This window comes from Anabrus simplex, chromosome 3 (genome assembly GCF_040414725.1).
Source record: "Anabrus simplex isolate iqAnaSimp1 chromosome 3, ASM4041472v1, whole genome shotgun sequence".
NCBI lineage: Eukaryota > Metazoa > Arthropoda > Insecta > Orthoptera > Tettigoniidae > Anabrus > Anabrus simplex.
This window is the reverse complement of record NC_090267.1, coordinates 60,392,267-60,405,826: the sequence shown is the minus strand read 5'-3', so window position 1 is coordinate 60,405,826 and position 13,560 is coordinate 60,392,267. Positions and strand designations below refer to the sequence as shown.

Here is a 13,560-nt window from a genome sequence, read left to right as displayed (position 1 = left end):
TACAACAGTTGTGTATGAAATATAAAACCTTACAATACTAACTTTCTTCTTCCTGGCCGTCGAGATTGATGGCGGAATAGCTTTCCTGACGACTACCTCAGGTGGCGGGATGTATACACCGTTGTGTGTTCCTCTGATGGTTTGTAATATAATGTGCTGTTTAAAAACGAAGATGTACATGAAGACGAGCAAAACCTCCGAGCCTCCAAGCCAGAAGAACCAGACGCCTCGTCCTGAGACTGTACGTTTTACTTTCCACCTGAGATCGTTTGCTAACCTTCCTTCGTGTAAGACAGATTCAATAGGTCGTTTCTAAGTCATCTGGCAAGATTAAGGCCTTCAGGCCTTCTCTTCCATCTAACCAAGCACTGAAATATATATATTACAGCATTTTATTACGTTACAATAGTTAGATTAAGTACAAATTTAATTAATAATAACAAAATTATGAATGACATGAAATTAACTTGAAATAAATTAAATAAAGGGAATAATTATTAAAACTAATATCCTCCATGTGAAAAAGAGGTAGTGGATAATATTTAACAAAATCTGAAAAATAAAACGATTAATAATTTTAAACTATCCTTCTGCCGGAGCATCTATGACAATAAAAATGGTTGTTAACAGCAGCATCAAGTTTACAGTTGATACATACTGGTGCGTAAAATGTCTCCAACGTGCTTTCTTGAAAGTGCGAATAGCCATTAAGCCTATGATACATTCGGGAAGGAGGTTACACTCATGTAAGGCAATTACTGTTAATGGATTATCATAAATGTTATTTCTATGGGTAGGTAAAGCAAGGATGCAATTTTTTTTTTTTGCTAGAGGCTTTACGTTGCACCGACACAGATAGGTCTGATGGCGACGAAATGATGCAATTATTAATAGATCTAATGTTAAGTCTGTGATAGGATGAGAGGTACTAGAAATATGAATTAAGGTCAAATGTCTGTAAAGGGTGAAGAATTTTATGGAGATGGCATCGCGTATGCACAGTGCGACGGATTTCTAGTCGGGGCAAAGATAGGTGTTTATATGAAGGAGTTACATGGTCATAGTACCATAGGTTACGGACGTATCTCACGCATGCATTTTGAGCATGTTGCAAGTTTTAAACAAAACTGTAAACCAAAATTTATATTTACTAGGATAGAGACTTATACTTAAATCACAGGGGTAGGATTTTAAATAATTAACCATTAAGTATCGCTTAAGAAAGAAAATTAACGCAATATAAAATACAAATGAATTTATTATACAACAAAAATGAGATGAATCGGAAAAGTTCCTTAAAGCGTGGAGGGATTTAGAATTTACTTTACTGAATTTACTAATTGCTTCCTTTGTCTAATAGAAGCTCACCAATTGCAGCTTTCGTTGAAGTCATCGGGTTTCCGTGGTTACTCGTTCTCTTCTTTTCGATGTAGAATTGGTTCCATGGACATCCTTCCTTCCTTCTCTGATATGGTACGGGCTATCTGGACTAGCACTCCCTAACTGCCTAGTCTTTAAATTAGACATTGGCCCTATAGTTGTAAAAACTGCTCAGCGTTGATCATATGAGGAGAAAATTCAGAGATATGAATTTGTCCATATTAGTAGAAATCTCAATCCAACTGAGCTATAATATTTATACGGTACAGACTTGTACCACATTCCGTAGACTTGAACTAAACATAGTTCTTCGTCCAGAAGATTTACTGAATATAACACAAGCCGTAAGCTTGTTTCGTCTCACGCAGATCCGATAACATAACCGCATTTAAGTACTGTATCGAAGCGATAACACATTGTACAAAAATAACTATGTCTCGGAGAGACCACACACTGTTTCAAGAATCAATAACGTCGTTCAAAGTAGATGTTCTAATAGTAGATAGGTTCACAGCAGAATTAGTAGTTAGGACGATCTCGTGGTGAGAATCTCTATATATCCGGGCTCACCCCCACTCTTGGTAACAGTTCAATCTCAAAACTCATATACAACGAAGTATCTGATTCGATAGATCGAATTATCAACTCCCCTTCTCTTCTTTCTTGACAAGTCCAGTAGGCGTGGCGATGATGTAGCTGACCAGCTTGCAAGCCTCGCGCGCGGGTCGCTGTTTACTAGCTTTGGCTCATGAGTTAAACCCATGAGTCATGTAATTTTCCACGCTCAAGAATAACCTTCTCCGTATACACAAATATGAGATGAAATGACAACAACTATATTTCAACATATTAACCAAAATCCAATACATAATAAATTCCTATCTTTCATAAAATAAAACAATAAATAATAAATGATATTATAATATATACAATATGATTGCAAAAACCTTATTTACAAATGCTTGACGTAGAATAAATATATTATTACGAATAATTGCCGATGGCGGATAAACTTGATATCAAATGATATCGCGTAAAATGATATTATATTAAATTAGTAGGTCTGAAGAAGCCTGGACGGTTACAACATGGCATCATCGAAAGTAACGCCTATGACTTCTACTGATGTCATGAATGGTATCATAGTATTACGTAATTATTATAGATAAAATCACTGGTCGATTGTTCCTCGCGAATAATTTTTTGCTGGGTTAAGACCACATCTCAAAGACCAAGAAGGAAACGATGTTAGATCCCGATTAATTCTTTCTATGGTTGGAATTTTTTATTCTGGAGTTGGGTGGAGGTGAATTTGTATTTTATTCCTATACACGATTACTCGATGTCGAAGGCACGATGGACGAGGTGGGATTCATGTCGCCTTTTTACATGACCAGGCCAGCTTAGATCCCGATTAATTCTTTCTATGGTTGGAATTATTTATTCTGGAGTTGGGTGGAGGTGAATTTGTATTTTATTCCTATACACGATTACTCGATTTCGAAGGCACGATGGACGAGGTGGGATTCATGTCGCCTTTTTACATGACCAGGCCAGCGGTACTCGCCATCCAACTTCATATTCCTACATTTCTGGGTATAAACAAATACAGCATAATTAAATAACTTGTCTGTTTACAGTAATGGAGATCGTCGGCGGGTCATGGCGCCCTACTGTGTCCATCCTCTACCAGATACCCTTCTCTCTCGGCATCGTATTCATGGCCGGAGTAGCGTTCGTATTGCGAGACTGGAGACACTTCCAGCTGGCTCTGGGCTGTGTTTCCATGACCTTCGTGCTCTATTGGTGGTAAGTATGTATCGTATTACATCTTCCTCTACATAGTCAGATAAACACGGTTAAATACCACTTTAGGAAGAGACCGTTTAGAGTCCGTATTTTTATGCAGTTATAGATTATAATGCACATTCACTGAAGTGAGTAACAAGCATATTGAAGCCTGTACAACTGTCATGCATGTTCACGGTTTGGCCGCTAGAGGCCAGGTTTCTGTTCTGTTCTTGCCGGATTTTAACATTGTCATGACCGGAGTAATTGTGATGCTGTGTTGACCGTGTGCAATTTCTTGTAAGTATTTTTTTCTGTCGGTGAGTGTCTGCGACTGTGTGCACTGTTGTGTACTTCTATGTACTTCGGATACCGCTAAAAAGTTAGAAAATATGACGTTCCGTAATTTCCCTTCGGGGTGCGATTTAAGGGAGAAATGCAGGCAAGCTATTTCTAGTCAAGGTGATTAAATAGGATCTCTCTGGATACCTAACAATTCGTCCCGATCGTGTAGTGTGCATTGTTATACATCAGATTTCAGTGTAAGCTCATCAATCAAACGAATTCTTCACAAAAACTTCCTTCTGCTTTTAGTGAATATTCTTCACAAACAGAAAAGTGCCAAACGCAGAAAGGATCCAGCTCCTAGAAATGACATATTGCCATCAAAATTTAGTAAAATGTTCTGTTTAGATAACGATAAACAAGTCATATCTTCAGTAAATAACTGTTCTACGTCAGCTACAAAGGAAAAAGGAGTACAAGTCACGCTTCTGCGTCAAGGAAAGGCTAGGAGTAGCCCTGTTTAATGTAAATATCTACTGACAGAAAATCAAATGTCTGGTTAAGAAAAACAATTTTTAAATTGAGAAGTAGGACACGGGTAATGAAATCGGAACTTTTTAAGGTGTCTGAACTTCACCAAAAAGTAAAAAAATTGAAGAGAAGGGAAAAATAGTCATTTAGGAACTTGTCTCCCAGGCAATGGTAGTTGGCTGTTTGGTGGGAATGGCTGAGGAGCATACACACTGTGAATCCTGCGTAAAGGGAATATCATCAGCCATCAGAGATAGTCCTCTAACGTACCTAATTACAGTAAAATGCGGTATACATGAAGAACGTTTGTGTATTCCCTAAGAAATATTTTAAAATTCACATGCTAATCTTTGCGTTACAAGGAAAAAACTAAGCTCATAAACAAGCAAATTGTCTGTGTTGTGCCCAAGTTCTTTCCATGCTTTCACTGCATTGGTTCTTGTGACCAGGAAAGACTAAGCAACAAAGTTTATAAAACTGATTGTGAATAATCACGCCAAGGAAATTTCCGAAACCTCTGAAGCGCAAAGTGCTGAAATTCTGAGAGCCTCTTGCAATTCAGGTAATCTAATCTTGTGTACCGGTACGATACACAATGTATGCAATACCGATATTTGTATGAGATGAGATGAAATGAAGTGGTTCTTGTGAACATTAATGCTGCTGATATATTTGTTATAATTTATCCCAAAGTTTTCGTGAATTCCTTATTTCGTGTTAGCATAGTGTAAGAAATACGTTGTAGAAAGTGATACAATTGCACCTGTTCTACTTTGTATCTCATACCTGTTTAGTGTCTTCTGAAATTACTAGTTTTAATGAATTATTGTAGTCTTTTTGTATTCGAATGTGTGGCAATGAGCGGACGAGACAGCTCAGTAACGAGAACTGCTATGGCGGTAGTCGGAGGTATCTCGAGGCCGATTCTAGGGTACTGTATTTCAGGGCCTTTAATATCTCATAGGCACCGGCTAGACGAAGCATCTTAATAAGAAAATTACTGTATAAAAATCTGGGCTCTATTTATTAAGAATGGCGGAAAGACCATTAAACGGGTTTTACATTTCGAGTATCCAGACTAACGAAAAAATGGAATATACAGTGTGTACTTGAAAATGGTTCCAATACTTGAGGAGGCAGCACGCAACAACAACAACAACAACAACAAAAAAGGGGGAAAAATGGTTCTATAAACATAGGTCGTAAACACAGTAACTTCGGAGTTATGGTCCGCTACCATTCCTATCAATGATCGCGATGTTCCAATAATTTATGGAGAGTCGTTTGTAACAAAAGACAGAAATATGTTTCTCCCTAATCATTGGTCGTTGAACGACTGCAAATGTTATACACGAATGATGGGGCATCGTAGTGTTAGGCGACACCTAACACGGGTCATCCATGAGCGATGGGTTGTTCGAGGACGGACAACATCTTGCGCCTTTCCGTTCGCCTGAATTTAACCCTTTAGATTTTTGGCTTTGGGCACATGTAAATCCATGGTGTATGCGATTCATATATATATGATATGAATACACCACGAGAATGCGTGTTGCATTGCAATGGATGGCCATCACATGGCGCACATGGTGATAATTGCTGGTGGTGGTAGCGGACCATAACTCTGAAGATATTGGGTTTACCACCAATGTTTATAGGACCTACCTTCGTTTGTTGAATGCTGCCTGCTCTGTAATTATTAGAACTTTTTTGAAGGACGTCCTGTATATGTAGAAATTTAAAGTATAATCGACGTTGCAACAGGGTACTTGTAAAATTAGAACATGTTTTATCCAACCAGACACATACTTCGAACATCTTGGCGTATCTGTGCTATCGTCAAAGGCAGGGTCCCTGCCTGTCTCAACTTAAGCACTATCCAAGTGCTTGGGAAACTAAAACTCAGAACTCTTTCTGCTCGGAGGAAAGTAGGCGACCTAAAGCTACTATACACAGCAGGAAATGGTTTATTTAGGTCTCCAGATTTAATTTCTTTGTTCCCCCTCCACGTCCCATCCCGTAGTACCAGAATGAAGAGCCCAGTCCATATTACTTACACCCGGCTTTCTCTCACCCAAAGGTCCTTTTCTGTACGTATTCCAGCAATGTTTAATACACTTTCTATCAATAAGAACCTAGATATCTTCGTATGGCTTCCTTCCTTCTGTCATGATATTTCTCATATAACTTAATTTTCCTCCTTGTGCTTTCCTGTTTCCTCCCCTGTATTTACTGTAAAAATATTTCCCTTTGTTATTGTCGTTATTTATGTAAATATAGTATTATATAGGATTGTACAGTTTTCATTGTGTGTATTTGTGTCCTTTGTAAATGTTTATATATCTTTCATTTTACATTAATGTCTTTTGTACATAGCTCGGATATTTGTGATTCGGCGTTAAGCTGTTGCTGCTCCTGCATAAACAGATAAATAAATAACATTTCATAGGAGCTCTTATGTGGTGTTGATAACTAGAATTCAAAAGTTTCGTCAGTTGCAAATATTGCAGAATATTCAAGATCCATGAGTACACCGCTTTTCCAGGTAGGAGACACTTCATCGTTCCGGAAAATCACCCACCAAAACGCTGGAAGGTAGCTTATGTCGATCATATCTTAAGGTATGACAAATAATGCAGCATTGAAGGCTGAGTGATTAGAAAACGTGCTCCTGAATGGTGAAGGATACCGTGGACACAAAAACCTACGACAGTAATCAATCAATCAATCAATCAATCAATCAATCAATCAATCAATCAATCAATCAATCAATCAATCAATCAATCAATCAATCAATCAATCAATCAATCAATCAATCAATCAATCAATCAATCAATCGATGAAATTAAATGGCGTGTGGCTTTTAATGCCGGGATGTGTCCGAGGACTTCGGCTCGCCAGGTGCAGGTCTTTCGATTTGACTCCCGCAGGTGACCTGCGCGTCGTAATAAGGTTGAAATGATGATGAAGAAGACACACCCAGTCCCCGTGCCAGGTGAATTAACGAATTATGGTTAAAATTACCGACCCTGCCGGGAATCGAACCCGGGACCATTGTGACCAAAGGCCAGCACGCTAACCATTTAGCCATGGAATCAATCAATCAATCAATCAATCAATCAATCAATCAATCAATCAATCAATCAATCAATCAATCAATCAATCAATCACTACCGATCTGCATTTAGGACAGTCGCTCAGTTGGTAGATTCCTTATCTGTTTATCAAACATTTTTGATACATAGGCCAAAGGCAAGCGAATAATTTAGTTCAATAAAGCAGTCGATGTTGTAGGATTCGTAACAGAATGTAAACAAAACCTTGTTGTCGAATTATTTCTAAAAAAAAAGCAAATTCATCTCCGTACAGGCCGTGAAGGCACTGGGATGGGTGGAATGTAAAGGCTTCCACTATCCGTAATATCGGCACTTGATCGGTAGAGTGGTTAGCTCTTCGCCCGGCCGTTTTCGCCCCCCAGGAATTAACCTGATGCTCATTCTAGGGGTAGGCTGAGTGAATCTCACCTCCATGTGCACCTACGGAAGTGGAAATCTTGTTTCTTAAATTTTTCAAAAATCTGGTGGAGATTCGAACCCAGGTCCTTCCAGGTGAACCGAGCACCTTTTACGCCTCAGCTACTGCATTCTACGGACCCCACCCACAAGGGGTACTGAACAGGAGGAAAGAAGACAACGATGAAGTAAATGAAATACGAAATGTTGGTTGTAGCCCAATTTGCTCCCTTATTTATGAACCGCCTTGTTCTTTCAGGTTCGTTCCTGAGTCTCCTCGGTGGCTGCTGGCTGTCGGGCGCCACAAGAAGGCCGCTCAGATCCTGGAGCGGGCCGCCATTCAGAACGGACGTGACCCCGAGCTGGTGAAGCGCGCAATCGAGGAGCACAGGAAGAAGCAACTCGAGGAGGAGGTGAAACACACAGAACACGCCGGTATTCTGGACCTGCTGCGCACTCCGCGACTGCGCACCACCACGCTAGCTCTCTTCTTCAACTGGTTCGTGGCCGGGCTCGCCTTCTTCGGCATGTCGCAGAACGTGGGTGCACTGGGTGGCGATCTCTTCATCAACATCACAGTGGCAGGTATGAGTAGTGTTGCCGAGTGTCCCGTATAACACGAGATTTCCCGTATTTCAAGTACTGTCCCGTTTTAACAGCATAAGGGACGTCCTTTTTCCCCATATTTGAACAACTCACTTCTGCCACGGTTAAAATGATCTATTTACAGTAGCTGTTAGTGAAGCAATACTTGAGCTTTTTTTTTTTTGTTAGGGGCTTTACGTCGCACCGACACAGATAGGTCTTATGGCGACGATGGGATGGGAAAGGTCTAGGAGTGGAAGGAAGCGGCCGTGGCCTTAATTAAGGTACAGCCCCAGCATTTGCCTGGTGTGAAAATGGGAAACCACGGAAAACCATCTTCAGGGCTGCCGATAGTGGGATTCGAACCTACTATCCCTCGGATGCAAGCTCACAGCCGCGCGCCTCTACGCGCACGGCCAACTCGCCCGGTACTTGAGCTTTTAAAACAACTTACCATTGTTGACACTTATGATGTGTATGTATGTTGGGTATTCAACCCGAAGACTGGTTTGATCCTCCACAGCTCTGCCAAGAGCTGTCATAAATAGCCTAGGCGTCACTGAAGAGACGATCTAGGGAAATGAAGAGTAGTGCAGTTTCCCGTTGCTTTCCTCGCCTACCAAGAAGTTGCTATTATAGATCAGTCTGTCAAGGCCACTGAAATGCATGCACCAACCGACCGTATGAGCGATATTTTCACACCATTCATAAAAGGGACTGGCTGCATAAGGAATTGTATTACTAGCATCACTCATACCTCAGTCACTTTCATATTGTCAAAGCCAAGGATGAGACAGAGACAGGTCAACAAAAGCAACAAATTCATTCTAGCCCATGCCAGAAGACATAGTTCACTGTAAACACTACATCTCGTCAGCAAAGGCATGCGACTTATGATAAAATGTCAGAATTGACGTTCAAGTCTTTCTAAGAAAGATTTTCGGTGGAGAAGTTAAATCGGGGAAGGGGGAGATCCAGCTTAAAAGAGGAGCACAATGTCAATATTCATTCGATTGTTGAATATGCTGCAATTGTTGTTGAGAAACGCTATACATATCCCTGAAATGGTATGCTCCTTGGCAACCAGGAGCAACTTCCATGAAGGCAAAATTCTAATTATAAGAGTTTTTATAAAATTTTAAAAATTTCCCCGTTTTTAACCATGAATCACGGTTGCCATTCCAAATCCCAAGTTTATATGAATTTTTCTACTTTTCTTTTACTTTTCCTTTTGTAGGTGTGTATTAAATCTCAGCGTACAAAATTACTTTCAATCACTATCATTCACTGTAAATTTAGTACTTTTATTGCATTTTTATTCTAGCAGATGGAAATATTTATTGTTTGAAGAATAAACACATCCTACCGATCTGAATGAGGTACAGGTTGTAGTACAATATTACATGAGGAAATCCTGAAAAAATCATCATTATCGGTGAAATAGTAAGAGACTTATGATGGAAATCGTATTAAAAATTATTATTTTTGTGAAAACAGCAATAAATATTTTTGAATATAAAGAATACAACTTCCACACCCCTCAACTTTCAAAACTGTCCTAGGCCATAGTCACTCCTTCATTCTCTTGTTTCTTTCCTTTATCGTGAAATTTGAGCCTCTTTCTGCATCTTCTGGCTTCCCTTTTGAACTCACGTGCTTTCATCTCAGCTGACTGAATTCCTTTCACATCATTCTGATTCAGGCCTTGAATGCAGAAAGTTCCTGGTTCCAGTCCCATTTGTTTCAAATCCTTCACTCGTTCATTCACCCCACCATTGAATGTGATAGCTGCATGTTTTGCTGCCAAGGACACAGGTTTTTTTTTTTTTTTTTTTTTGCCACAGAATCCTGTTTTGGGGCATATTTTCCAAATTTTGCCATTATAGATCTGCGTATGACTATCCACACACCGCTTCGTTAGATCTCTAGAAGACAAATCTTTGCTATGATTACTCTCCTTGACTTCAGAGGCTGCCCTCCGGTAACTACACCAAGAATCAGAACGAAAGTGCACCAGAGGAATGGGGCGTAACCAGTCACAATTTTATGCATATATCTGGAACCAGAGCATATATTCCAATAATCCTTCCCGCAAAGTAAACCTAAAACTTAGCTTAACAAAATAAATATGTTTTTAAAAATGCTACTTTTTGACCTGGGAAGCTGGATCTCAACCCATACATCATCTCCTTCCAAACCATCAGAATGATTGATGTGAAATTTAACACAAATAGTTTTTAAAATGCTGCAAGAAATTATATGGAAAAAATTTGTGATTTCAGCGATCTTTAAGAAACTAGAAACTTTACAATTGAAAGATGTTACATTTTTCTCGTTTTAAGGAAATGATTGAAATTTACTATAATTTGTCCAGCTTTTAATTTGGATAGCTTTTATGAAGAACTTTCTTCCCATAACATTGAATTACGAGGTGTAGGAGCTAGATATACCTGTACTGATACTGATAGTGACCAGAATTGTAAATGAATTCAAAATGACCGAGCTGGATAGCTGCAGTCACTTAAGTGCGGCCAGTATTCAGTATTCGAGAGATAGTGGGTTCGAACCACACTGTCGGCAGCCCTGAAGATGGTTATCCGTGGTTTCCCATTTTCACACCAGGCAAATGCTGGGACTGTACCTTAATTAAAGCCATGGCCGCTTCCTTCCCATTCCTAGCCCTTTCCTGTCCCATCGTCGCCAAAAGACCTATCTGTGTAGGTGCGACGTAAAGCAACTTGCGAACTCAAAATGGGTGAACTTTTAATGTTAAAAACGTTTCTTAGCGGCCAAAGTAAGGATCCCCATACTACGAGAAAGGTAAAATTAAACAATTTCCTCTGTTGATCTGAAATTTGAAAGGCTAAACGGCCTGGAAAGGTTTCAAATTGTGAGTCTCGGATAGCTTTATCAAACTAAGAACCTAAATTCCGATAATCACTTCCGGCCTAAATGCAGTTCCGGAAAAACAGCCTAAACTCTCTTGTTCCTTTACTCCTTTACTGTCCGACTCGTTGGCTGAATGGTCAGGTACTGGGCTTCGGTTCAGAGGGTCCCGGGTTCGATTCCCGGCCGGGTCGGGGATTTTAACCTTCATTGGTTAATTCCAGTGGCCCGGGGGCTGGGTGTTTGTGCTGTCCCCAACATCCCTGCAACTCACACTCCACACATAACACTATCCTCCACTACAATAACACCCAGTTACCTACACATGGCAGATGCCGCCCACGCTCATCGGAGGGTCTGCCTTACAAGGGCTGCACTCGGCTAGTAATAGCCACACGAAATAATAACTCCTTTACTTTTTGGTTCAAATCCTAGCCATAATTCTTTCTGTAATGCGTTCTTTGCTTCTATGTCCTCAGTGGTTTTTCGAATTTTGATAAATATCCACACCGAATATAGTTATAAGGGCTTAAGCGAAACTATGCATTGACTCACATGAGCGCTCGTAGTGGTGCTTATGTGAAACAATGCTTTGACTCACATTAGCGCTCGTTGTGGTGCTTAAGTGAAACAATGGATTGACTCACATTAGCGCTCGTAGTGGTGCTTAAGTGAAACAATGCTTTGACTCATATTAGCGCTCGTAGTGGTGCTTAAGTGAAACAGTGCATTGACTCACATTAGCGCTCATAGTGGCGCTTAAGTGAAACAACGCTTTGACTCACATTAGCGCTCGTAGTGGTGCTTAAGTGAAACAATGCTTTGACTCATACTAGCGCTCGTAGTGGTGCTTAAGTGAAACAATGCTTTGACTCATATTAGCGCTCGTAGTGGTGCTTAAGTGAAACAATGCATTGACTCATATTAGCGCTCATAGTGGTGCTTAAGTGAAACAACGCTTTGACTCGCATTAGCGCTCGCAGTGCAAGAAAGACAAACTGATAATGTAATCGATTTTTCTGTACATAATTGATATAAGGAGATATAGGCCTATCGTACTTAGGTTTGTGTAAATTTTACGTTCTAAAATTTTGGACTACTTGAAAAAATTCTGCAATCAAATATTCCATAGGCAGGGTTCTTAATATAGCTGTGATACGTATACCATACAAATTTTGAATATTGAATTTTCAGGACCGCATTGTAATCGAAACAGACTTTCAGCGTATTAGGTCGTGTTACGTACATGTAGTACGTGTTGAAGAGATGTTAAGTCATCATCATCATCATCATCTGTTTACCCTCCAGGTTCGGTTTTTCCCTCGGACTTAGCGAGGGATCCCACCTCTACCGCCTCAAAGGCAGTGTCCTGGAGCGTCAGACTCTTGGTCGGGGGATACAACTGGGGAGGATGACCAGTACCTAGCCCAGGCGGCCTCACCTGCTATACTGAACAGGGGCCTTGTGGAGGGATGGGAAGATTGGAAGGGATAGGCAAGGAAGAGGGAAGGAAGCGGCCGTGGCCTTATGTTAGGTACCATCCCGGCATTCGCCTGGAGGAGAAGTGGGAAACCACGGAAAACCACTTCCAGGATGGCTGAGGTGGGAATCGAACCCACCTCTACTCAGTTGACCTCCCGAGGCTGAGTGGACCCCGTTCCAGCCCTCGTACCACTTTTCAAATTTCGTGGCAGAGCCGGGAATCGAACCCGGGCCTCCGGGGGTGGCAGCTAATCACGCTAACCACTACACCACAGAGGCGGACGAAGAGATGTTAAGTACAGAACAAAAATGGCCAGCCGGACACCAGTGGGAGCCGAACCCACAACCTCCCGATTTCGCGTCGGTTGCTCTACCAATTGAGCTATGGTGGGCTAGGCCATCTTTGTTCTGTTTGAAAGGATCTGAGCTACAGGTCTGGCACTGCTGCTAGCACACTGTAGACTGCATACAAATTTTGTTAAATTTGGCAAAATATTATGGGATAAAAATGGGATTTAAGTGTAAATTTACAATTGGTAAACACAACATTATTACAACGCTAAATAGTTTTAATTCAGCGGGGAAACTTCGTGACAAGGAAAAGGAAACTGATTTTTGTGAATTTCAGTCATAAATAAATGTCACCAAAATTACCAATATATCGATTTTTATATCCGGAGTGTCGCCTTAAGGTGATGATACAGCCCTTTTGAGGATTTAGGCCTAGGACAACAGCATATCGTTAGCCTATTTAACGCAGCGTCCAAAATGTGGTATGATTATCACTATTTAAGATAAATAGTGAAATACTAGGAAGAATAAACAGATTCAAGGACATCGCGCAAACACCAAGCGTCCAAATATGCTCCGTATCTCTTCACCCGACAACCGATAGTAGATTCATATCACCTATCTTGCAGTTTTTCGTTTAGATAAAAGCTAATGCGTCCTTTCCTGAATGATTCCGTTTCTTCATAGATGCCCATTTGAAATGACCAACAGAGTCATTGCATAGAAAAAGCGTAAAGCCGCGTATACACTTGAGCACTCGCCCGAATGAGCATGCGTTGCCGATGCGCGAGCGCACAAGCACGACCCGCATGCCAATCTG

At 40.6% G+C, this 13,560-nt stretch overlaps 1 protein-coding gene across 2 annotated transcripts in view; it reads left to right on the top strand.

Annotated features, from left to right (window-relative positions):
• LOC136867003 (organic cation transporter protein) overlaps positions 1-13,560 on the top strand; it is a 231,084-nt gene that overhangs the window by 144,785 nt on the left and 72,739 nt on the right. For both annotated transcript variants that reach the window (XM_068226994.1, XM_067144101.2), the window contains 2 exons: positions 3,021-3,189; positions 7,756-8,081. In XM_068226994.1, coding sequence (XP_068083095.1) covers positions 3,021-3,189; positions 7,756-8,081 — 495 coding nt within the window. The remainder of the gene's footprint in view (positions 1-3,020; positions 3,190-7,755; positions 8,082-13,560) is intronic.